This window comes from Chrysochloris asiatica, unplaced genomic scaffold (assembly GCF_000296735.1).
Source record: "Chrysochloris asiatica unplaced genomic scaffold, ChrAsi1.0 scaffold00393, whole genome shotgun sequence".
NCBI classification, from domain to species: Eukaryota; Metazoa; Chordata; class Mammalia; order Afrosoricida; family Chrysochloridae; genus Chrysochloris; species Chrysochloris asiatica.
The window spans coordinates 618,837-646,324 of record NW_006408911.1 but is presented as its reverse complement, the minus strand read 5'-3'; the positions used below and the strand labels follow the sequence as shown (position 1 = coordinate 646,324).

The 27,488-nt window shown below is 37.0% G+C and overlaps 1 protein-coding gene and 1 pseudogene across 1 annotated transcript in view; one reads left to right on the top strand and one right to left on the bottom strand.

Moving 5' to 3' along the window:
* Positions 1-27,488, bottom strand: part of CLASP2 (cytoplasmic linker associated protein 2) — a 251,562-nt gene that overhangs the window by 1,602 nt on the left and 222,472 nt on the right. The window contains exons 36-40 of the mRNA XM_006876589.1: positions 24,293-24,521; positions 19,447-19,640; positions 18,839-18,967; positions 11,841-12,047; positions 951-1,067 (exon numbers count right to left, since the gene is read on the bottom strand). Coding sequence (XP_006876651.1) covers positions 951-1,067; positions 11,841-12,047; positions 18,839-18,967; positions 19,447-19,640; positions 24,293-24,521 — 876 coding nt within the window. The remainder of the gene's footprint in view (positions 1-950; positions 1,068-11,840; positions 12,048-18,838; positions 18,968-19,446; positions 19,641-24,292; positions 24,522-27,488) is intronic.
* On the top strand, positions 1,491-3,572 carry LOC102839818 (annotated as a pseudogene).

Genomic DNA, 27,488 nt, shown 5'->3' with positions numbered 1-27,488 from the left:
TAAATTTCAAAGTTGCTTGTAACCTTTGAATTATGAATCATTGCTTTAATCTAGCTATACTACTTATTTAGGTATTTAATGAACGTGTGTACCTGAACTAATTTTCCTTGAAAAAAGGTGCAAATTTTTCTTCTTTCTTTTTGCTTTTTTAAAAATTAAATTTGATCATAGTAATAACAATTGTTAGGATTCTGGGAAACTCTTTAAATGAAAGGGAATGTCTTCTGAAAATTCATTCTTAAGTAATAATTCAACAACTATAGTTGATTGTCAGCCCTAACAAAAAAATGAGAAAGACAAATTCTTTTTATTTACTTAAGTCTTACGGACTACTCAGAAAAACTTATTTGAGCATATAAAGTCAAATAAAAGCTGAATATTAATATGAATCACAATAATAATAGAAAAAAGGAAGGCAATATTTGATTATAGTTCTTAAGGGGAAATTTTTTTTAATGTTGTTTTTGTGTAATTGTGATGCTGCAGTGCAGTGCTCAAGGTCAGTCTGAACAGCAAGGTTGGTGGTCCAAACTCACCAGTCACTCCTCAAAATCCCTATACAGGGTTGCTATGAGTTGGAACCAACTCAACAGCACACAACAACAACAATGGAATAATCTACAAATGTAAATCACAACAGTTTATTCATTCTTAAACAGTCCTTGGGAGTAAGGAATTGTGTGTTCGGTTGGACTGGGAAAAGGAGTCCAGTGGGTCACTATACATTACCAGGAGCTGTAAGCATTTTTTCTTAAGAGATATCTACCAAACTGCTAACTTGAGTGGCAAACGTTTGAATAAAAACACACACAAAAAATGCACAGTGGGGATAAGGGCAAGTTGGATACTCCAAGCATGACTAATTATATTTAACCTTCAACACAGACACAAAACTAACATTTGAAGAACATACCATGGCCACGATCTTTAAAGCAAACAGCATTACTTACTTTACTGCCAGTGAGTTGACTGAGATGTGGTTTTAGTTCATCCCCAATTACCGCATGGACAGCTACCAGGCAGAAGACACAAGCTTTCCGAACACTGCTCTCTGAATTATCATAACCCTAGGGAGAAAAGGCCATTGTTAGCATTCCTGGGGGATAAGAGAATACTACCTATCCAACAGGGCCAGATGACGCAACTCATGAAATCTCAAGTGTACTAAGAAGAAACAGCTCTGGTGACCTAAGTTCACCTTTATAAACTTTTAGGCAGAGACATGCCTTCTCTCTTTCCTTCTACTTCTTCATGTTCTCCTCCCCCAACACCGTTCCCTCTACTTATCAGGTTCTTTCTTACTTAGCCAGCAGAGCTACAGTTCTCTAACTCTAAGGCTGCTCCTTTGCCAACCCACACCCTAAAAAGTCTCCAAATTAATCTAACTAAAGCATTCGTGTTTTAAGGCGTTCAACAGCACCTAAACTCCAGCACTCAAAATACTCCCATAGCTCAGACTATTCACTAACTGAAAGATTAAGAGTCTGAGTATGCGCAGAGATACCGTGTTAGAAAGACCTGGCAATCTACTTCCAAAAGATCATGGCCTTGAAAACCCTGTGTTGTTGTTAAATACTGTTGAGTTGGTTCCAACTTATAGCTACCCTGTATAGGGTTTCCGAGGAGCAACTGGTGGGTTTGAACCAATGACCTTAAGGTTAGCAGTCTAGTGCTAATCCTACAGCACAACAGCAGGTCTCCTGAGACATCATGGAACAGCTCTACTCTACACAAATGGTGTTACCATGAGTTGGTGTCAACTCAACAGCAACTAACAACAATCTTGATTTAATATGGCTATAGTCTTCACAACAGTGATTATTTTAAATGGTTTCATGAAGAATCCATTAGTATGTGTTCTAATATAACCATATTCTAGTCAAATGGCAGCAAGCGTGCCAACAATAGTCAGGCTGGCCCAGGATCGGGCAGTGTTTCGTTCTGCTGTGCACAGGTCGCTATGAGTTGGTACCAACTCGATGGCACCTTACAACAACAACGTTGTAAAAGGAGCCCTGGTGGCACAGTGGTTTAGTGCTTGACTGCTAACAGAAAGGTTGATGGTTTGAACTCACCAGATACTCTGGGAGCAAGGTGTAGCAGTGTGCTTCCATGAAGACGTACAACCTTGGAAATCCTACAGGGCAGCTTCACTCTGTCCACAGGTGTCCACAGGTCACTCTAAGAGTTAGAATTCTACTTGATGGCAATGGGTTGGGTTTATAGGGTTGTAACAAACTCTGGAGAACATTACGTAGCATTGGAATTTCAGAACACTTAATTTTACTTATATAGAATCTGCACATGGATCAAGAGAAGCCATTCAAACAGGACAAAAGGGATACTGTGTAGCTCAGAACTAAAAAGCTTTGCAACAAGGTTATATCATTTCATTTTACTTATTTAGTCTGTATGCTAAACAAATATTCCGAGAAGATAGACTACATGAAAAAGAATGAAGCATCAGGATTAGAGGAAATCTACAATATGTAAATGACCCAAGCCTGCTTTCTGATAATGAAGACAACTTGAAGCACTTACTAAAGCAGGCCAAACACTACAACCTTCAGTATGGATTACACCTGAGATCAAGAAAATGGGAATCCTGGCAACTGGACCAATAAACAATATCATGATAAATTAGGAAGAAACTTAAGTTGTCAATCATTTCACTCTGCTTGGACCAACAATCCATGCCTAAGAAATTTAAAAGAAATCCAATGATGTACTGTATAAATCTTCAAAAGACCTCTTTAAAAATTTTAAAGCAAAAATATCACTTTGATGGCTATATTGTGTCTAACTCATCATGATGTTTTCAACTGTCTCAAGTGTAAATGAAAGGTAAACAGAATCAAGATGACAGATGATCTGATGAATTAAAACTATGGTGTGGGTCACGTTCTCGCTCACTCTCTTTCTGCCGCCATCTTGGTTCTGCATTCGCTGTACAAAATGTCCGGTGAAGCCACAGCCCCAACCTGAGACAGGGTATGGAACAGAATCTAACAGTGATAAGTCAGTATGAGAGCTCAAGGAACAGGATGCCAAATAGGCAACCACACAACAAACCCAGTTGGTGACAGCAGCTGAATTTGATGAAGAACCAGTCAGTAAAGTTAAATAAAGTCGAAGTGAAAAGAAGGCATGAAGGCTGTGTTCATACAGGGTCTTTGACAAGTCACAGGGGTTATTAGAGTCACTATCTGGAAATCTAAGAATATAATTTTTGTCACCACAAAGTCAGATGTCTGCAAGAGCCCAGCTTCAGATATCTATATAGTTTTTGGAGAAGCCCAAATCAAGGATTGATCTCAGCAAGCACAGCAGCTGCTGAAAAATTTAAAGCTTAATGTGAAGCTGTCTAAAACATTCAGGAAAACACAGAAACTCCAACTGTGCAAGAGGAAAGTGAAAAGGAAGAGACTGATGAAACAGGTGTGGAAGTTAAGGACATCAAATTGGTCATGTCACCAGCAAATGTATCAAGGGCAAAGGCAGCCCCAGCCCCGACGAACAACAGTAATGACACTGTATATGACATTATGTTATTAACAATGTTAACCATCTGAAAACAAGGACTTTCTTTGGTGTTCAGAAGAGTTAACTGCAATTGGATTGAAATATGTACTGCTTCTATCATTAATAAAGTATGACTACTAGTTAGATGAAAACAAAAAACAAAAAACCCAAACAAACTATGGTGTGGTGAAGAATACTGACTATACAGTGGGCTGTCAAGAACACAAAAAAAAAGTCTTAGAAAAAGACATCAAAGTAGGAGGTCAGCAGAAACTAGGAAACTTTTAGTGAGATGGACTGACAATTTAGATACAACAATGGACTCAAACATAGCAATAAATCATGACGATGCCACCGGATGAATCTGAGCCAATGTAACAGGAACTAACAACCAAGAGTTTATTTAGGTTTTAGGTCTTTCCCTTCTCTAAAAATTTCCTATTACAAACGGTATGGCAAAAAAAAACAAAAAAAAACTTTTGGAGCATTTTATTGTGGTTTGTGTAAAAGTTTAGAACAAATTAGATTCCATTCAACAATTTTGACGTTGATCCAAAAATTATCCATACTCTGGCTATAGTATTGTAATCAACTTTAAAAAAAGATAAATACAAGAATTTCTGACATAACCTTGCTTTTCAATACATTGTCCATCGGTCAACAAGCTTTCATATTCTCTTATAAAAATCTTTTTAGACTGAGCTATGAGATATGAATGCACCTGTAATTCACATCTTCATCCAAGGTGAATCTTCATTCTTGAAGGGCTGCTTTCAGGGGACCAAACAGATGAAAATCCAATGGAGCGAGATTAGGACCATAAGGAGGATGTTTTAACACCTCAAAATGAAGTTTTTTCAGTGTCAACAGTGTGGGCAGAGGTATGAAGATATGCACTGTCATGCAAGATCACAATGCTCTTGGATAGCAGTCCTCTGTGCTTAATTAGAAGTGAGCGATTGTAGTGAGCACTGTTGATTGTTGAACCTTTTTTCTGATAGTGTTCCAATACTGGCCCTTGAGAATCCCTGAAAACTGTAAACATCAATTTTCCAGCTAATGGTTAACTTTTGAGCTTTCTCTTGGTTGGCAACTGAGGATGTTTCCCTTCTATACTCTACCATTTACTCTCAGATTCATAGTGATGAATTCATGTTTTGTTACCAGTTAAAAGATTTTTTGTAAGAAACTTTTATCTTTGAGGATCAGCCCAAATTTTGTTTGCAGATGTCCAAACGCTTCTGTGAGTTATTTTGGTGCCTATCTTGCACAACTTTCTGAAACCTAAGTGTGTTGTGGATTATTTCATAACCATGGCTGATTTGCAAATGATGTGCCACATAATCCACTGTCACTCATCTATATGACAGAATCATTTCATGTGCACGTTCAATGTTGTCATCATTCATGGATGTGTGTTTTATTTAATATAACCAGAATGCAGGTAATTTTTGACTCATTCTAGTGTATGAGGGAATTTCAAACTTTGTGGGAAATATCATTATCTTAATTCCATTTTTTAAAAATGTTAATTTTTTATTAGTATATATGATCTCTATATATTTTACTTTTTTTGGTAAACTGAGTGATAGTTTACATGGAATAACATCAGCTTTACACCATTGTTTCATTGCAAAGATTACAATCTCCTCCATGCATCATCATTCAACATTATTTGCTACTATTCCCTGTTTTTTTTGGGGGGGGTGGTGGAGTTGGGGATGTACACAAAAACACTCAGGAGTAATTAATTTCAATTTTCTACAAACTTTTGGAAGCCTTCTCTTAAATATCCCCTTAATGAATTTTTCCCACTTTCTTGCTGAGTTTCCCATTTCCATTCGTCCATCTTTCCTGTCCCTTACTGCCTGTATGGTTGATTGCTTTGAGGCTGATGTTCCTCATGGATGCTACTGTTCCCTTTTTAAACCTGTTTATTGTTTGGCTACAAGATGATCCCTGGGAGTGAGTTCAGTTCCAAGTCTGAAAGGGATATAAGGAGGTTCTACTAGTCTTTATTATAAAAGCAAGTCTGGTCTTTTTCATGATTTTGATTTCGAATTTCTTGTACATTTTTCTTCCACCACTCTGTCCAGAACATTCTACTGTGATTATGATCAGCGTGGTTGATAGTGGTTGCCAGTCACCACCTAGATCTTCTGGTATCAGGGTAGTGAAGGCTGTGATCCTTAGTTCCCTAAGGCTGTTTCCTTGAAGCTTTGATTTTCTTCACTTGTCTTTGCTCCAGGAAGGAAAAGACAATATTTGTATCTTCAGTGGCCATTTGCAAGATTTAAGACCTCAATCACTAATCACACCAAAGTATCTTTATTGGTATATATAAAATTAGTTGTTGCCCAGGAAGTGGAATTGGGAAGAACTGGTGAATGGGAACAGAAGATGGAGGATGGCATTAGGTCTGTTCATGCTTACAGTTATAAACACGTACTTGTCCCATCTATCAATCTTGTTTTATTTTAAACAAATCCCTCATTTTACCTTCTTTAGTATGTATCCCTAAGATACATACAAACCCCTGATTACAATATTCTGTTGATGTTATTGTTGTTGTTAAGTTCTGTCAAGTCGGTTCCGACCCATGGCGACCCTGTATGGGGTTTCCAAGGAGAAGCTGGTGAGCTTGAACTGCCGACCTTAGAGTTCAAATGGCTTTGCAGTCTGGCACATTAAGTGCTATCAAATCAGTTTTACTCATAGTGACTCTGTATAAGGTTTCTGAGGAGCGGCTGGTTGGTTTGAATTGTCTTTGTGGTTAGTAAGTAGTTTAGTGGTTATCCTACAGTGTCATATTCACGCTTAAAGAAAATAACATTAGTATCATCAGCTTGTGCTCAAATTAAGGAAACCTAACTTTCTGCTCCCATAAAGATTTACAGCCTCAGAAACCCTGTACAGGCTCATGGAGTCGGAACTGACTCCATGGCACATAACCACCACCAGTAGCACAAGCAAAAGGTCAAGGTTTAAATTCACCAGCTGCTTTGTAGGAGCAAGATATGGCAGTTTATTTCAATAAAGATTTACAGCTTTGGAAACTCTACTGCGCAGTTTCACCCATGAATAAGGTCACTTTGATTCAGGATTAACTTGTTGGCAGTGAGTTCTTTTGTGTGTATTCAAATTTTCCCAATTGTTACAATATGCCTTTCTGTAGGTTGTTTCAATAAGGATCAAAACAACCTCCATATATTGCATTTGGTTGATGTCTTTCATTATTTTGGTAACTGCTTTATTGAGATGTTAATTCATATACAATGAAATTTGCCCACTTAACATGTACAATTCAGATGCGTAGTAATCATCATAATTAATTTGAGACTACTGTTTGTATTCTTTGTTGACTGGCTTGCCTCAATAATTTCAAGGTTCAATTATGTTGTACCACATACCAGCACTTCCTTTTTGTTACCATATAATAGTGCATTTGGGAGTCCTGTTGGGACAGTGGGTTAAGTATTAGATTGCTAACCACAAGGTCAGTGGCTCAAACCAACCAAATCTACCAGGCACTCTGTAGGAGAGAGATGGGGCTCTCATTAAGATTTAGTCTCTGAAACCCTATGAAGCAGTTCTACTCGATCCTACAGGTTCTCTATGCCTCGGAATCAACTCAATAGCAACAGATTTGGTTTTAATAGTTTATTCTTTGGGTATATCACATTAAAAAAAATTAATTCATCAGCTGATGAACTCTTGGGTTCTATATGTTGTTGTTAGGTGCCATCGAGTCGGTAGTGACCCACAGCGACCTTATGCATAGCAGAATGAAAACACTGCTTGATCCTGGGCCAACCTCACTACTTTTGCCACACTTGAGTCCATTGATGCTGCCACCTGGCCAATCCATCTCATTGGGGGTCTTTCTCTTTTTCTCTCACCCTCCCTCTACCTTACAAAACATGATATCCTTCTCCAGCGACTGCTCCCTCCTGACAATATGCCCAAAGTATGATAGACAAAGTTTGGCCATGTTGGCCTCTAAGGAGCACTCTGGCTGCTCTTCGTCCAAAACGGATCTAATGGGTTCTATATGCTTTTTGATTATTATGATTGTTACTATGACTATTAGTATATGAGTTATTGCATAGATGTTAAGTTTTCATTTCTTTTGGATCTACAGTGGAATTGTGGAGTCATCTGGTAACCTTATATTTAGCTTCAGAGACACTGGTAGATTATACTACGTGATCCAATTCTTAACAGTCTTTTTCCCTCTTGTTCTTTTTTGTTCTTTTAATTACAGGCATCTAGTGGGTACAAAGTTGTATCTCACTGTGAGTAATGAAGTCAAGCATCTTTTAATGTGTTTGTTACATAAACTTAATTAATTGTATAAATTTTTGGAAAAATGTCTATTCAAACTGTCCATTTAAAAATTGGATTATATGTCTTTTTGTGGTTCAGTTGTAAAGGTTCTTTACATATTTGGTATTAGATCCTTAGCAGATTCATGACTTACAAAAATGTTCTTACTTTGTGTGGGTTATCTTACTTTCTTGATAATGTCCTTTGATATATAAAAAATTTTAAGTTTGATTAAGTCCAACTTAACTCTTTGTTCTTTTGCTATTGTGTTTTGGTGTTACACCTAACAATCTATTGTCCAATCCAAGCTCATTAATATTTATACCTATGTTTTTTTCTAAGAATGTGATAGTTTAAACTCTTAACGCTTAGGCCACTGATATACTTTTAGTTAATTTTTATATAGTGCATAAGGGAGGGATCCAATTTCAATTTTTTGAATGCTAATATCCAGTTTCTAGCAACATTTATTAAGAGATTACTGTTTCCCCACTGAATGGTTTTGATACTTTTGAAAATCGATTGACCAATAATGGATGGGTTTAATTTTGGGTTTTCAATTCTATTCCATTGGTCTGTTATGGCACTGTAGGAAAAGCACTGAATCTCAAGGTCTGAATTGCAAGTCAGTGGTTGAAACTTACCAGTTGCTCCTTGGAAACACTACACAGGGTCCTTATGGGTTGGAACCAAACCGATGGCACTAACAACAATGACAACATATGCCTGTGTTTATTCTAGTACCAAACTGTTTTAATTATTGTAGATTTGTAATAAGTTTTGAAATTGAATATTAGCCCTGTCATTTTGTTCTTTTTCATGCTCATATCTCTTAAATTGTTAACAGTTGTTAGTTTCCTTTCCCCATTTACTCATGTCATTTCTTTCTTGAAGGATTTGGTGATTTTTCTTACAGAATCACCTACACTCTGAATTTGTCTGAGTGTATCTTCAAGGTGCAATTTTTCTATGCACTGAATTTCTTTTAACTGTATAGTTTAGGTAAAATTTAGAGACTTGATTAATTTGACTATCAATTGTCTTAGGAAAGAAAGAGTTTGTAGGCAGTCCTAATACTTTCTATTGAATCTCATAAAAAAAGACATATATGTTCCATGCTTACATAATATTTGGTTGTCCCAATCCAAATATCTAATAATAGAATAGTGCATATTGATAAGATACAAATTATTAACCATCTATTAAAATGAATGACTTAAATCAACTTATATATATCGACTTGGATAGTAATTAAAAACACAATGCAGATTGAAAAAAATAAAGATTTTTAAAAATTAAAAATGTTTTTCTATCATGAACACATCACAAAACAATGCTGTGTATTATTTATGTATCACTGTACACTTTAATTATAGGAGGAGAGTTCAAAAAGTTCATGGAAAAATTGTATTACCTTTAATTCCATTTCCCACAAACTTTTTGAAGCCCCCTAGTATACCTTAAAAAACTATAAAAATATGGTCTAGCTTTAGAACAAAATCCTGATTGAGGTTGTTTCTGAGAAGCAAGGAAGTGAAATATAACTTCAACTTAACCTATAATGTTTTAATTCTATAAAATGTTCTGATTGTAGAACACACATGAATAATGATCACATAATCCTTTTTCATTTTTCAGTATGTTTGTTTCATGTAAATATCTGAAAGGTTTAATGTCATTGGTAAGAATGCGGTGTGACCCACTCGGGATCATCTGACTCCCACCCACACCAGTTCTTCATACCATATTACTTTTCTCCGTTAGTGGGGTCTCCATCTACTCAGTCTATCAAATTAATAATAATAATAATAATAATAATGCTTTAGATAACACCTTTCCCTTATTTCCTGTCACATCATCTCATCAGTCACCTTCTCCTGTTATCCCCTTCGAAGCGGCAGTCGTTCAAAGGCATATAAGAGTCACAGTCATCCTGGTAGTCCCCAAGTGTACACAGTGTCCAGTGCATAGAAACTACTCAACAATTGTTTTTGAAGCATGTATGTGATAGGAAAGGCTTGGGAAAGAATAAAGTGAAGATTTAGATCAGACAAAGGAGTGTGGTGTCTATTCCAAAAGTACTGAAAATATATCAAAAGTATCCCTAGCAGGAAGATACCAAGTCACAGTTTGTGTCCTTATTATCCCATTTACCATGAAAATTTAGGCCCAGGCATGCATTTTCAACATACTTTTTTGTAACTATAACATCAAAAACATCAAGAATATTGACCATAACAATCTTACAATTGTCTCGACTTTGCTTCAACACTGTCTTCTAGAAATTACGAAGTCTACAAAGAGCACAGTGAATTAAACGACATACATTCTTGTGCATTTACTTGAAATACTATGTACCTTAGGAACAAAGGGAAATTACTGAGACATTTTACATACCTCTAATGTGGTGCTGTGGGTTAATGTGCCAGACCACAAAGCAGTATGAACTGCAAGATCAGTGGTTCAAGCTCAACAGCTCCTCCTCAGAAACCCTATATAGGGTTGCTATGGGTTGGCATTTAACAACAACAATCAGAACCTAAGGACTCCTGGTGTTGCGCTATGGGTTAATGTGTGGACTGCAAGGTTAATTTGAACCAAAACGTTGGTGGTTCATGCTCACCAGCTGCATAATGGAAACCCTGTACTGGGTTGCTATGAGTCAGAACTAACTCGACAGCATTTAACAACAACAACAATCAAAAGCTAAGGAGTCCTGGTAGCACAGTGGTTATGCATTGGGCTGCTAACTGCAAGGTCAGCAGTTTGAATCCACCAGCCACTCTGAGGAAGAAAGACAGGGCTTTCTGCTCCCATAAAGATTTACAGCTTCAGAAACCCTACACAGGATTGCTATGACTCAGACCAATTCAATGGCATATCAACACCACCACCACTACTACTAATCAAAAGCTAAGGGACCTTGGTGGTGCAATGGTTAAGTGCTCGGCTGTTAACTGAAAGGTTGAGCGTTTGAACACATCTTCATGGGATAAAGATTTGGCAGTCAGCTTCTATAAAGATTACAGTCTTGTATAACAACACAAAGACAATGTTCTACATTATACTTTGCTGAATAGCATCTAGGATCTTAAAAGCTCATGAGTAGCCATCTAAGATGCAACTATTGTTCTCTCCATGTGCTGATGAAAGTGAAGTGGTAAGAAATGCTTGGAATCAATTAGTTCAGTGGACTAATGGAACATGTGAACACTGGTCTCCATCAGAAGAACTACATGGTACCCAGCTATGACTACCAACTTTAAAAGGATCACATTAAAAGGTTCCGGGCAGAATCGGTGAAAATGTGGAACAAAATTCAAAATTATTTAAAAAAGACTAGGCTTTACTGGTCAGATAGAGACTGGAGTAAACCAAGACTACGGCCCTCAAGGACCCTTCAATTCTGGAAAGGAACTCACTCTCGTGGCCCAGTTCTCAGTCACGTGTTAGTCAGATATATAAGTGGGGGACAACAACACTAGTAAGGAATGCTCACTATGGAATGGTCGATCATTCAAAATCAAAAGGGCAACATTTACTTAAGGACAAAACTGGGAAGGAATGGGATGGTGGGTGAAATGGAAATAGGAACCACAGGGAAGAAGTGGAGTAACTGTTGGATGGAGGGGACTGTAATCACCGAGATGAAACAAAGTATTTTATTGTACATTTGTTAACTATACTGATGATCTTGTGTGTAAACCTTCACTCAAGTCACAACAAGCAGCTAAACTATATACATGTATATGTATTACAGGCTTAGAAGCCCAATGGGACTGTTCTACTCTGTGATATAGGGTGTCTATGAATCAAAGTCTACTTGACAACACACAACCATCAAAGGAGAGTGAAGGAAAGTCTTTGTTGTAAACACTGCAGACAGCAGGAAGGCTGGGACATGCCACATATGTGGTTGGGAAAAAGCCTAAAATAACATTATCACAATCACAAGCATAGCACAGTTTATTACTTTGAGCTTCACAGCTTACCTGTATTAGACCTGGCATAATCTCTGGCAAAAGCAGGTTAAGAGTTTCCTTGGACACTCTCTCTATCACCTTTGTTTGCATTTTGATTGCAGCCAGATTAATGGGGTAGTCTGCGGTTTGGATGATGGGGCAAAGCACTTTGATGCACTGCTCTGGACTAATTGAAGTGGCTAACACCGACGCAGCTTCCTCAGCAGCTCTCACCACCTGAAACAAACCAGGAATTAAGCCAAGAAGTTATGTTTCTTAATGTACTTTTAAAATGACACAATATGCGGGATTTGCCTTGAAAATAATCCAGTAAACAACTAAGCATAAAAAGTTAAGGGTACAGACAAAATAGGACAGCAGCATGTCAATAACTGTTGAGACCAGATGATGTAAACATACAGCTTTATTGCATCATTTTCCATTCTTTTGTGTATGTCTAAATTTCTCAAAAGAAACTCTAAAACAAACAAAAAGCATTGTTGACAGTAATTTAAAATTTTGATCGAGTTGTGCTGGGTCTTAGGAGTTCCCACAAAGTGAATGGAGTCCCCTGGAGTGGGCTAAGGTGAGGTCTACTGAAGTCTAGGAGGGCTTTGGGCCTTTTGTTTCATGCTAATGCACAATAAAATCAAAATGTCATTAATGTGTTAAGCAAAAATTCACGTGTTATTCTTCCTTTCGTTCACATTGATTTTCTTCCCTTCTGTGTCAGGGTTGGGGAGGGTAATACAATGAATAAGAGAAGAAATGATTAGCTTAAATAGAACCTTAAATCTGTAAAGATGGTCTTTGAAGTAAATGTAAAAATTGTTTTAGATACTGCTTTGGTAGTGTCCTGCTTATGATTTCAAGCTGTGCGAGGTGCTGAGACAAGTACAGGAGAAAATATACTGAAATTCAGAAGACCCAGCACTAATTTCAGCAGTGACATCTGAAGAACATCAATATTTTCTTTTGTACAATTGGGACTGTTACAGGCCTTATTTGGAGTCTTGGTGTGGTGCTGCATGATCATGCACTGGACCATAAGGTCAGTTTGAACCACAAGGCCAATGGTTCAAACTCACCAGCCACTTCTCGGAAACCCTATACAGGATCACTATGGGTTGGAACAGACTCGATGGCACTTAACAACGCAGGCCTTATTTGAGTTGTGACATGGAAAAACAAACTACAACCATTGGATATTGTTTTTCAAGCTTGGACCTAAAAATGTGGTACAAAGATAGACCACTATTAAAAATCAGCCAATGTGTGAAATGCAGTCAAATCTTTAAAAAGCAAATTAGCCCACTCTGAGGTTTTCAATTTCTCCACATCCTCATATACACTTGTTACTCTCATTTTAACTTTAGTCATTCTAGTGTGAGTGCTATCTTACTCTAGATGTGGTTTTGGTTTGCATCTCCCTGATGACTAATAAAGTAGAGCATCTTTTCATGTATTTGTTGGCACATTTAAAAATAAGTTACTTGGCAAGTTGTTCAGAATTCCTTCTATATTCTGGATACTAGTCCCTTATCCAGGAGCCGGTGGTGTAGCAGGTTACATGTGGGGCTGCTAACTGCACAGTTAGCAGTTCAAGCCCATCAGACACTCCACAGGAGAAAGAGTGACTTTCTGCCCCATGTAAGCAACACGTGGTGTGGTTGTGTGTGCTTATATGGAGTGCAGTGCTCTGTAAGATAAGCAGTGGTCTGTGAACCACCAAGTTCACGGTTTCAACCCACCAGCCACAAAGATGCTTTCTGTTCCATCAAAGATTTACAGCCTAAGAAATCCTATCTGGGGGGTCACTAAGAGTTGGAATTGACTCAATGGTATTTAACAACAACAAAAACAGTCCCTTATCAGATACTGTTTTCAGTTCCAAGTCATAGTGATTCTGTATGAGTCCTTCTGAGGAGCAGCTAGTGGGTTTGAACTGCCAATCTTGTGGTTAGCAGTCCAGTGCTTATCTCATGGTGCTACACCAGAACTCCTTATCAGATATATGATTTCATAAACATTATTCTCAAAATCTGTGGGTTGTCTTTTCATTTGTTGTTAGGTATTGTCGAGTCATTTCTACTCATAGCATCCCTATGCATAACAGAACAAAACACTGCTATGTGTGAGCTCATTGCTGCTATCCCTGTGTCAACCCCATCTTGGTGCACGTCTTCCTCGCTTGGCTGACCCTCCATTTTACCAAGTATGATATCCTTCTCCAGGGACTGGTCCCTCCTGATAATATATCAGAAGTATGAGAGACAAAATCTAGCTACCTTGGCTTCTAAGGAGAATTCTGGCTGTACTTTGACCAACATAGATTTGTTTGTTCTTCTGGCAGTCCATAGTACCTTTAGTATTCTCCAACACCATAACTTAAATGTATTATTTTTTTCTCTGGTCTTCCGTGTTCATTGTCCAACTTTCAAATGCATATGAAGTTATTGAAAATACCATGACTTGTGTCAGGCACACTGCTTCCATGAGTATTTGTGGGTACAAGCAAAATGAAGTCTTTGACAACTTTAATATATTCATTTATCATGATGTTATTTACTGCTCCAGTGGTGAGGATTTTTGTTTTCTTTACATTGATGTGCAGCCCATACTGAAGGCTGTGGTCTTTGATCTTCACCAATAGTATTTTAAGTCCTCTTCACTTTCAGCAAGCAAGGTTGTATCATCTGCACATTGTGGGTTGTTAATGAGCCTTTCTCCAATCCTAATGCAACATTCTTCTTCACATAATCCAGCTTCTCAGATTATTTGCTCAGCATACAGAATGAATAAGTATGGTGAAAGAACACAAGTCTGGTGCACATCCTCCCTGATTTAAAACCATTCAGTGTTCCCTTGTTCTGTTTGAATGACTGAATCGTAGTCTATGTACAGGTTCCTCAGGAGCACAAAAAGTTTCTAGAATATTGATTTTCTGCAATGTTGTCCATAGCTTGTCAAGATCCACACAGACAATATATAACATACAAAAGTGGTATCATTTATATTCCCACTAGTTTCACCTTTACGATTCTCATTTATCTAGTTTTTGTTGGTATTGGTGGTGATTGCTTATACTTTTATATTTAAGAAATCATTCAAGGTAACAAAGGTAACAAGGGTACTTCAAATTTATACTTAGGTTTTGTTCTAAGAGTTTTAGTTTCTATCATGGCAAGTCAAAAATATTGCTACAAGGGTTCCAGTTCATACATACATGGGCTTATTCTAAACAAAACATGTTTAAACTTATCTCTGCTATCACTGGTGGATGCAGATAAGTTCTCACAGTAATATACTTGTTTTAGTCTCAGTTGTTATTAAGTGCTGTCAAGTCTGTTCTGACTCACAGCAACTCTGTGAACAAAAGAATGAAACACCACATGGTTCTGCATCATCTGCACAATTATTGCTATGCTTGAGCCCACTGCTGTTGCCACTTTGTCAACCCATTTCCCTGGGGCTTTTCCACTTTTTGTTGACCCTCTACTTTACCAACCATGATGTGCTTCTCCAAGGACTGTCCCTCCCGGTCACATGTTCAAAATATGAGTGATGAAGTCTCACCATCCTGACTTCTAAGGACAATTCTGACGGCACAAACAGGTTAGTTTGTTCTTCTTCCAGCAGTCCATAGTACTTTCAATAGTCTTTGCCAACACCGTAATTCAAATACATCAATTTTTCTCTAGTCTTCCTTACCCATCGTTCAATTTTGCACCATTTACGTCATTACAGTCAGTTCTTTCCTATTTGCATTTTGAGTGCATTCCAACTTGAAGGGCTCACCTGGCTCTACATCTGGTGTTCTGCTGTTATTCACAAGATTTTCAGCTGCTAAACATTCAGACATATCCTGTCTCGCCTTTTTTCTAGTCTTCTTAGTCTGGAAACTTTACTGAAACCTGTCCATTACGTGTGACCCTCCCTATATTTAAAATACCAGTGGGACAGGTTTCAGAATCACAGTAACATGGAAGCCACCATAGTATGACAAATTGGTGGACAGTGAGTGTTCTAATGAGAATAAGACATATGCAGCACTGAGAGAACGTATTTGCAGCTGTCCAATGATTGCAGAGACATATTTAAACATGATTTGCTTGAGTTATTGCAAAAACCAAGAATTTTGAGGCCAGGGCTAATATCAGATTTTTAGCAAAATTCAAGTGAACGTTTTTTCAAGTAATTGAAGCTTTGCAACAAGTTACTGGGAATGCTGTGCCACATAAAATAACAAGTTTTTAGATACATCAAATATTTTAAGTATGGTCAAGATCCAAATGATGAGCCAACAGAGGGAATACCATCAACCTTGATGAATGAAGACACTGTGGCTGAAGTCCAGAAACTTGTGGAAGAAAATCATAGAATTATCATTGATGCAATGGTTACTGAAGTTGGGACCTCACATCATTTGGCATTTTCAGTTTTAAGTGAGTATCTTTGCCTCAGCAGACTTTTGGCTTGATGGGTGTCAAAACTGTTGCATGACGACCAGTTCATGCAAGTTCAAAGAAGCTGGTATTTGCACCAGAATTTTAAGCAAGATCAAAGGTAATAAAGATGATATTATGGAACAAATTATAATGGAGGAAGAGTCCTGGATTTACCAAATCAATCTGGAGAGCAAGATCCAATTAAAAAAGTAGCTTCTGAGAGAATTTGCTGGGCCAGTAAAATTCAAGGCAGAGGTCAGCTCAGAAGGTCATTGTGACTGGATTTTGGGATTCTCCAAATGGTAATCTTGATACATTTCTTGGAGAACACAATCATGAGGGCTTATTATGAAAAAGCTTTAAGAAAATTTACAACTGCATTATAATATTAAGATGAGTAAAAGGCCAAGAAAATTGTACCAAAATTTTTTTCCCATCACAATAAAGTACCTACTTATTCTCTGAGGATGGCAAGGGATATCCTATAAGAATTTCTTTGGGAAGTCTTACCCCATCCACTCTATTGGCTTGAATTTCACCCTTCAGACTTCTTTGTGTTCATAAACTCAGAGAACATTGACAAGGAACACAATTTGAGTTCCATAAGGATGCCATTTTAATATGGTATCTGTCAATGAGTATAGAATTCTTTGGGGAGAGGTTAGAGGAGTGGAAATACTGTCTTCATTAGAATATAGCCCTAGATGGAGGATATGTCAAGAAACAAAAGCTTCACATTTTGATATTTTTATTTAATAAAGGTTTCTATGATTTTGTAGCAGTATTTTTTGACTTACCTTTTTTTTTTTTGGGGGGGGGGGATGTCTTGATTTAATGCTCTTAACAAGATTGTCAAATCAATAATGTTACCCTGATTTTAAAGATGAGGAAACCAGGACTCAGTGGTTAAATAAATTTTCCAAACTCAGAAAGTCAGGTTAAAAGTACAAAGAGGATTCAAATCTAGTGTTTTCTATTTTCAGGAATGCTTTTAACAGCATGTCAAATAGATGGTTATTTACACTCTTCTTGGACACTTCTAGTATCTATGAATTCACTACTTAACAAGGAAGTTCATTCTTTTGATGGGCAGGTTGAATTTTTGCAAAAATTATCCTTTTTCTGAATCAGAAATCTGTGTCCATAAATCCAACTCATTGATCCTTGTTCTGTTTTCTGGAGCAAGAAGGTCAATTTAGCCCCTCTTTTACAGGAACATTCTTTTAGATGTTTAAGGTTAGCTGTTATGTCTCCTTTGCATCTTCTTTTGTCTAACTATGCATCCTCGGATCTTTACAGTAGCTACAGTGGTCCCAGAACTCTCCCACAACCTGAATTGGCTTCCTCTTGTGTTTTTGTGGACATCAATGTACTTTTTTTTTTTTAATGTTTTATTGTGAATTATGTGATAGTTTACATGGGAGAACATTAGCATTTTATCATTCATCCTACCATATATCATTTCATTGCCATGGTTACAATCCCCTCTATGTATCAGCAACCAACCAAAGGGTATACCCTGCAAGTCTGCCCCCCGGTCGTCAGCACACAGCCCCTCTTCCTCTCTGGGTCTAGAGTCCCCAGCCATTCCATCTCTCCACGTCATTGTCTCTGCCTCCATTTCTGGTGTCACTGCTTCTCTGGGTAGGCTGACTTAGTTTTTGTACTTAGCTTTGATCCATTTTATCTCACTGCTATTTTAACTTTTCCTCTATCATTTGCCCTTGCTTCTGCTTTAATTCTACCAGAGACATTCAATAATTTGTTGTTGATGCTTTCTCTTAGAAATGCAATTCTTATAAAAAAGTTCCTCTCCTAATCATTTCTGGGATTCTGGTGTGGCGTTGTGGGTTAATGCTGGTTTGAACTGCAAAGTCAGCGGTTCAAGCTCACCGGTTGTTCCTTGAAAACCCTATACAAGGTCGCTAAGAGTGGGAACCGATTCGAAGGCACTTAACAACAACAAAATCATTTTTAAAATAATAATCTTCATGGTTACCTAATCAATGTCATGGGGGTAAAAAGCATAACCACAAAGTAGTGAGATAGGTTTACAGTATTCTTTCACGAAAGCTGTCATCATTACTGAATTCACCTTTAACAGACACATGGCTCCCAAATGGTGCTGTAGGATAAGCACTGAACAGCTTAACATGAGAGGCTCCTTGGAAACCCAATACAGGGTCACTGTGACTGGGCACCGACTTGACAACAATTTTCAACAGCTACACCATAAGTCAATTTACCATATTAAAACAACAGTTAAGTTTTTTCCTTCATTTGTTGTTGTTGTTAGGTTCCATCGAGTTGGTACCCACTCACAGCAAATTGCTATCACTAAATGGAAAGTGAAAATTGTAAGAAAGAAAATGTAATTACAGAGATTATTTCCTAGAGTTGGCCAAATGACATTGCATTTTATAGATAAAAATATATGCTAGTATCTCAGTAAGTTATTTAGGTGACTATCAAGGGAGATAATTGATAATTACTGTACTTTTCATGTAATGTTTCTATGTTTCATGGAATAATATCACAAATATTTTGACTATATAATAAAATAACTATCATGTAACTTACCTCCTTATGAGGATCTTTATGTGCTTCTAATGTTTTCATGACAGTTAGTTCTGCATAGTTTTTAAATCTTGCTGGTTGATGCCTTAGGATTTCTCTTAAAACTTTTAGTGCCAAAGCCCTGATTGTAGGCTAAGAAGAAACATTTAAAAGTTTTAATGTTTTGGGGTTGCAGACAATCTTTTCAATGTCCAATTTCTGTAATTTCAGGGTTAATATTGGGGTCAAATGATGGACTTCATAAAATATGACAGAATTAAAAATCAAATTTCCAGTTGAAAACTTACATCATTACACTTTCTCAAAATCAGAACTAGATTTTGAATATTAAAGAGGATGTTTTATTCTGAAAAGATCATTTAAAGATAGGCAAAAAACAAGCAGCCTATGTGGTCCTATAACCTCTAATTTTTCCCAGTGCCAATTAGTCAAAATTGGTGAGCTTAAATTGAGTTCAAAAGAAAAAGTGAAATTTATAGTGAAAATTTTATGCAGAAGGAAGCAGCAGGAGACTTATTCTCACAATTTCTGATTCTGTGTGGTGCTTGATTCATAGGCAATGACAGGCAATCCAAAAAGGCAGGTTACTGTTTACATTTTCTGCCATTTACCTCTTTATCCCCAAGGGTTTCAAGCAATAACAGCAATATTGTTTTAAAGTGTTCATCCCAAACACAGAAAGATTCTTCTTGTGTCAGTTTCATGAGTTCATAGAGGGCAATCTTTCTTTCCTCCACTCGTTCATTATGGTTAGACAGCTCCTTCAACAACTCTGCTACCAGGTCAGAATGATCAAGGGAAAGATCTGTCAAAAAGGACAAGAAATTGTTACATTAATGATCAAATCTTACCAATTAGTATTGGGATTACAATCTTTAAACTATATGAAACACAGATATTATAACCTATGTTGACTATAAAAACAAAAACTAACAAACCCAATCATAAATGGACAAAGGACTTGAATAAATATTTCACCAAAGAGGACATTTAAATGGCCATCAAACACATGGAAAGATGTTTAATATCATTAGTCATCAGAGAAAGGCAAACCAAAACTACAATGAGTTACCATTTCTCTCTCACTAGGATGGGTTAAACAACAACAAAAATATCTAGAAAATAACAAAATGCTGGCAAGAATGTTCAGACACTGGAACTCGTCCATTGCTAATGGGAACACAAAACGTTACTGCCATTAAGGAAAACTGTGGTGATTCCTCAAAAACTATAAATAGAACTATTATCTGACCCAGTAGTTCTACTCCTAGTATATATCCCAAAGACTTGAAAGTAGAGTTTCAAAAAGAAACTTGCACACCAATTCTCATTTATGATGAACAATACGCAAAAGGCGCGAAATAAATAGATAAAATGTGGTACATACATACAACCAATAGGAGAAATGAAGTTTCGATATATGTCACAGTATGGATGGAGTTTGAAGATATGAGGCTAAGTGAAACACATCAACTACAAAAGGGCAATTATTATATAACTTCATTTATATAAAAGGACAAGAAAAGGTAAACGTATAGAGACCAAAGTTTATTAGAGCTTCTCCCAGGGGCAGGAAGGAGTGGGAAAAGGGGAGTTAAAGATGATGGGAAAATTGCACTGATTAGGAATAGTGTTGCACAGCCTATTATTGTAACTGCTGTTAAGAACTGCACATCTATATATAGTTGAATTGGCAAAAATTCTGATAGTTAGATTTACAATGACAATAAAAGAGTAACTGCTGAGGCTACTGGTATATAATAATGAAGTTAATAAAAGCACATCCTTAAAAAAATCAACTAATTTTCTTTTCAATTTTGTCATCCCTGTAACAAAAGCACTATATTGAAAAAGTTTTTATAGTGAAAAATACATGAGAACTGTATGATGAACCCTCTTATAGCTATCATCCAAATTTAACAATTTATCAAGATTTTACCATTCTTACTTCATCTAATTTCCCTTTGGGATCCAAGGAATTTACCTTTTGTCTTGAGTATTTCTAACAAATCCTCAATAGGTGATTTCACCCCTACACACACCAGCTTGCATCTGTAAGGTGTTTATACACTCTACTTCTACTGATATTAATAATGATCACTGGATGTAAGTAGTGATAGCTTGATTTCCCCTTTGTAAAGTGCCCCATCAACATTTTAACTAATAGTTGTTGTTGAATTAATTATTTTGCTAGAGTTTAAAATGGAAAATTTTCTAACTATACCATTTCTTCTATGAAGTGGAATGATAAAGGGAGTAACTATCAACTTGTTGTTGTTAAGTGCTGTCGAGTTGGTTCTGACCCGTAGTGACCCTGTATAGGGTTTTTGAGGAGCAGCTGGTGAGCTTGAACCACCAACCTTGCAGTTCAAACAGCTTTGCAGTCTTGTGCTTAACTCACAGTGCCACACCAAGACTCCAACTATTAACTAACACTATTTAATTAACTTGAAATACAGTTTGACAGGAAAGGCAGAATAAATGCTTAGTACATTTCCCTTTAAATTTTGAGTTAAGAATATGGCCAAATGGATACCAAGTTTTCTTTTTTTTAAAAGATGAAATTATGAACTCATGTATCTTATGAATGTTAAAGAACTCATACTATTTATTTTTTCAATTACAATAATCAACTATTGCTTTTAATGATTTATTTCAGTTTAAATCTAAATTAGAATGTCAAAATACAAGCATTTCCTAAATCTTTTTGATGATCAAACATAAGGTAAAATCAGATTTTGAAGGACTTGGGCATGTGATGATCTAAGCTTGTGCTACCAACTTCCTTATGCCTTCTCTGGAATAAGACAACCAAAGAATACGCTGCTTAAGCCTGGAAGGTTCTGAGGTCACCATCACTCCCAGGTCTCCAGGAAAGATAGTGGCCCCACAAAGCTGTATTCCCTTGAAGTCCTATGGCTTGACCATGTTCTCCTTTTATTAGAAAGTGCTGTCCACTCTTGTTGTTCCTGTACACCAGAGAGGATTTGTAGACCCAGCATTGGGAAGAGGACTGTTGCCTATAGAAAAAAGCGGGTCAAGAAAAAGAGAACTCTTCCCAAAATTGAACCTAGAAGTTGCAGTTTGATAAATGATTCATTATTGGCACTTAAGAAGAGAAGCTACTATGCCTCACTTAGCTTACTGGTTAGCCTGCCCTAGTGATAATCATAGCCTGATGCTATAGGTCTGAGAGAACCCTTAACTGTAAACAGAGAAAGAAAAATTCTATTTTACTTCAGAGGATTCAGGAAACAGAGAAAGGGGAATAAACTGAGCAACTAGAACAGATTTTTTCTACTGAAGTAAAACTAACAGAAGAAAGGGGAAGGAAATTCAGGCCCAAAAAATATAAGGACAACATTTGTTTACTATTAAAAAGAATATTTGTCAGGACAACTTTCATGGATCTATAAGGAGAGCACTAAGAGTTTCTGATTTCCCAACACAGTTGTATAGAGAGCACAAAATTTATTTATTGAATTTAAAAACTCAAAAACAATTGTAAAACAATGATCAGTAAGGAGAACCAAATTAGGATTTTGAATGATCAAGGAGAACCTCTGCAAAATGCAGAACAAATCCATGAAAAAGAAAAAAACAAACCTAAGTTCAAAGGTAAAACTTTGAGTTAGAGAATAAAACTTGTCCAGAAAAATTTCATTTCAAAACCCTTGGCATAATATTGCTGTTGCTGAGTGCCACTGACTCATAGTGACCCTGTATAGCATTTCCCAGGAGCAGTTGGTGAATATGAACTGCTGACTGTGCGGGTCAAACTAGCACCTTAACAGGCAGCACTACATCAGGACTCCTTGGCATAATAAAAACTACTATATCAGGATAAATGCATCTCTAATGCACTGCAAGGTCGGTGGTTCAAATCCACCAGCCACTTCTTGGAAGTGACCTATTCAGGGTCACTACGGGCCAGAACCGACTTGATGGCACTTAACACCAATAAATCCCACAAAAAAATTACTCCTGGAAAATTAAAAGTTGTCAGACTTTTACAGATATCAGAGACCATTATGTTAAGAGTATATTTCATTTCAGTGACTAAAGGAAGTTCATAAGAAAATGTTTAGCAAAGGAACTCAGTTTTCTTCTCCAGGAATGCAGGCTGTACAATTGCTCCAGGAGATAAATTAGAAATGACTTGACATATAATGGCCTGCACACATGACTCCAAGGAAAGCCATTTCTACCAAAGAATGAAATAAATTATGTTATAAAACTAAACTACTTAGATCATACAAATGATAAACTTAAGGCACTAAATTAATCAAGACAAAGTATAATCAGCAGTATTTCCTCTTTTGACAAGGGAGATACTGAGAACAAGTGAAAAGAATGTGGGCTTTGGAGTCTCACCAAACCTCTGCCTCTCAAATCTGTGTGACTGGGGGACACAATATTCTCTATTTCTGAGGCTCATTTTCCAATCAGTAAAATGGAAAATAGCTGCCACATCCTAGAGGCATGGTGAAAATATAAGTCTAGAGTATATTAACTACTAATATTGATTTTCCTTGTGTACCTCTGACAGATACTGACACAATTACAATTCTGGTAATATTTTTGCTTCAGTGTTCAAAAATACTGAAATTCTTTTCTCTAGGCAAACATAGCTATGAGTATCCCTGGAAGAATATCTCCCTCACTAGTGATACCACTATTCCAACATATTATAGTCCCTGTTAAACTTTACCAGAGTGACTATTACAGGTGAACATTAGTGGTATTTTAAACTTAATTTTGATGATGTATTACTGTGGGCTTCCCTGTTATGTATGTAGAAACATCGTCCCACAAAACACTTATTAATTTATAAAGAGAAAAAAAGCACTTCACAAAGAGGAAGCCTGCCAGGTGTCACCACAATCTTGGGCTCAGAGTCAATGTCATTAGTCATGGAGTAAAGTGAAATGAGGTGCTCCTTCATAGAGCGCAATAAATAATGTACCATTGTTTCTGTGATACTGATGCCAAGAACGTATAACCTGAATCAATCTAATCAAAAGAAAATATCAGACAAATCACACCAGTAACATAAGAAACACAAATGATATTTTTTCATTCATCACGATAATTATAAAAGAATGAGTATTTTATTCAAATGATTTTGTCATTATAGTATGAAATGACTGAATGAACTGAGCCTGGAAATAAAAAAACTAAATTGATTAAGCTAACAGTGAACACTGTTTTTTGTTGTTTTGGGGAGATCATTAAGGATTTCTAGATTACAAGATAACCTTAGGATGACTTTCCTATTTTTCATTCTGGGGAAGAAAATGACCAAAACATTAGAAATCAGCCCCTAGAACATGGGGGAAATTTTCCATCCCACAGATCTTTATTTTTTAGAGAGTTACAATAAAAGAATCACATATATTTCTTCTGCTTCACTGAGTCCTCTAAAACACAGACAGTAGTGTGTGACCCAAAACATACCATCAGGAAACTGGTCTGCATCATCATCAAACATGGCTTCTTTGAGAGCAGACTTATTGAAGGGACTGATGCTATCTGAATAGTTATATGGATTATAGTCTCGAGAGCGTGGAGAGGAGTGAGCAGGCATCGAATGGAGCAAGGAAACTTTATTATCAAGAACGGTTTGGCTTGAGTCAGTAGCATCACCGCCTGCTCTTGGGTCGGACATCCCAGGAACGCCACACATCTATTGGGAAAACAGCAAATGAACTAAATTTCAAATCTCTTCAAAATTCTAAAATGATGTTTCTCCACTGTTTTAAAAAATACATTTTACAAAGGAGATAATAACCAGCTGGGGAAAAAATGAATGGCAATCAGCATGATGAATTAAAACATACTAAAATGTTAAAGTTTATAGTAAAGTGCAGTTCACAGCTGTGAAGGCAAGTTAAGAATCACAAAAAATGCTGCTTCTAATGATTATTACAGATCTATTGCCAATGGCTTGACGTAATAATATATGCAATTTGATTAGCAGTTGCATTTCTATGATAGTTTCTTTAAATATATAAGAGACTTTCATTAGTAACTCAGAACTAAAAGCAGCATGATTCCACTGTTACAGCAGTAAATTATATAATGACAGGTCTAGAAAGCAAAATAATACCTCCAAAAGTGCAAAAAGTCTGTTTTTTAAAAAAGAGGAAGGAAAAAAAGACCTAAAAGGTCTGCTTAACTTTTGGAAAGATATCTGATGGTGTTCGAGTACATTAAAATGTTATTCAAAATATTAATACAAGTACTAGTTAAAAATCATTGCTCCTCCCTACCAGTACCGTATCTGATGTGCAACTGCATGCTAGGTTATTTGCTAGGCATTTAAAAAATATTCTTCAGATATTTACTGTACACTTATTATGTGCAAGATATTGTTCTTGGCATTGGGTATATATTAGTGAACAAAAGGGAATATAATGTCTACCCTAGCAGAACATTCTAGTAGAGGGGCAGACACAATAAAAAAAGAAAACATAATGAATGAATTAAGTGTATGATATATTAGAAGATACATAGTATATGAATCAAAAAAGAATAATAGTGCAGGATCAAGAGTGCTGGGAGTCCTGGTGTGGCTCTGTGGGTTAATGCATGGACTGCAAACTCGGTTTGAACTGCAAGGTCAGTGGTTCGAGCTCACCAGCCACTCCTCAGAAAGCCTATACAGGGTCGCTATGGGTCAGAACTGACTCAATGGCACTTAACAACAATCAAGAATGCTGAGGCGGGGTGGGGGTGGGAGATGCAGATTAACTACAGTGAGAAGGTTTCAGTGAGATGTGTTTTTAGGAAAGACATGAAAGAAATGAGGGAATTCACTATGGGGAATCTAAAGAACAGTGCTTCAATACAAAGGTCTGGAGATGGGAACATGTCTGCAAAGTTCAAGGGACAGGAGGCCAGTATGGCTGGGGTACTTAACAACGGCACGTAAAAACAACAAACACAGAATAGGTAAAACTGCCCCAAATGGTTTTCTAAGCTCTAATCTTTCTAGGAGCAGATTGCCAGGTCTTTTCTTCTGGCAGGTTTAAACCACTGACCTTTCAGTTAACAGCCGAGCGCTTTAACCACTGGGCTACTAAGGTTGTTGCTGTTGTTACTGGTAATGCCGTTGAGTCAGTCCCAACTCATAATGACCCTGCATAGGGTTTCTAAGGAGCAACTAGTGGGTTTGAACTGCTTATTAAGGTTATTGGTAAGGTGGCTTTAAGTAGTCATTTTACTAGGTCTAATATAACCAGCTCTGCCAGAATGGGCATGGGGAGAAAATAATGGCAGGAAAGAAGTCAGAAGATGTGCTGATACACTACAATATTCTGCACTTGTGCAAACAATGAGAAACAACAGTTCACAAGGGATGGTGGGATAACTTGTTTTGAGCAAAATCCCAAGATGTCAGAAAAAATTGACAAATTTTTTTTTTAAAACCCTGAAAAATAATATTCATGTATGTCACAAAGATGCGTTTTACCATTCTTAATTGTTGTTGTTCTTAAGTATCATGGCATATGTTCTGACTCATACTGACCCTGCACAGGGTTTCCGAGGCTGTAAATCTTTACGGGAGCAGAACATCTTATCTTTCTCCCGAAGAACCACTGGCAGTTTTGAACTGCTGACCTTGAGGTTGGCAGCCTGACTTGTAACCACTATGCTAACAGAGGGCCTTACCATTCTTAATTGTTGTTGTTGTCAGTTCCAACCCATAGGAACCCTGTAGAGCGTTTCCAAAGAGCGACTGGTGAGCTTGAACCACCAACCGTGCAGTTCAAACTGAGTCTGCAGTCTAGCACATTAACCCACAGCACCACACCAGGAATTTCTACCATTCTTTAATTAGAGCCACACAAATCACTGATGGAAGTCAATATCATAATATGTAAGAGGAAAATAAAAATCTAAACTCCAAAACTACTCTCATAGGATTTGTATGATCTGACCCATATTCTACTCCCCAACTCTTGCATAGTGCTCCAACTACACTGCTTTTCTTCCTGGGTCTCAACTACATAAACTTGTTCCTATTTAAGATCTTTTCATTTGCTGTTTCTTTTATGGTCTACTCTTCTCCTAGATCTTGCATGGCTGTATTCTTTTGTGTGTCTGCGTGTAGTAAATACGCACCAAAAAAAGTTGTCATTTTAATAATTTTCATACTCATGATGCTCCCAAAACTTTTCCACCACACCAAAGATATTCTGTACCCATGAAGCAATAGCTTCTCATTAATCCATGGTAACCGCTAATTTACTTTCCGCCTCTGGGCATTTTTCTATTTTTGGTATCATACACTATTTGTCCTTTGTGACTGGCTTATTTCATTTAATGTTTTCAGGGTTCATCCACGTTATTTGTTGTTATGTGAAATCAAGTTGGTTCCGACTCACAATGACCATGTATAGGGTTTCCAAGTGTGACTAGTAGATTTGAACTGTCAACTTTGCAGTTAGCAGTACAGCACTTATTCTACAGCATCATTCCTTTTTATAGCAGAATAATATCCAATTACTCTGGTAGCGTTGTGGTTACGAATTGGACTGCGAACCGCAAGGTCAGCAGTTCGATACTACCAGTTGTTCCATGGGAGAAAGATGAGGCATTCTGCTCCTGTAAAGATTTACAGCCTCAGAAACCCTGTATATGGTATGGT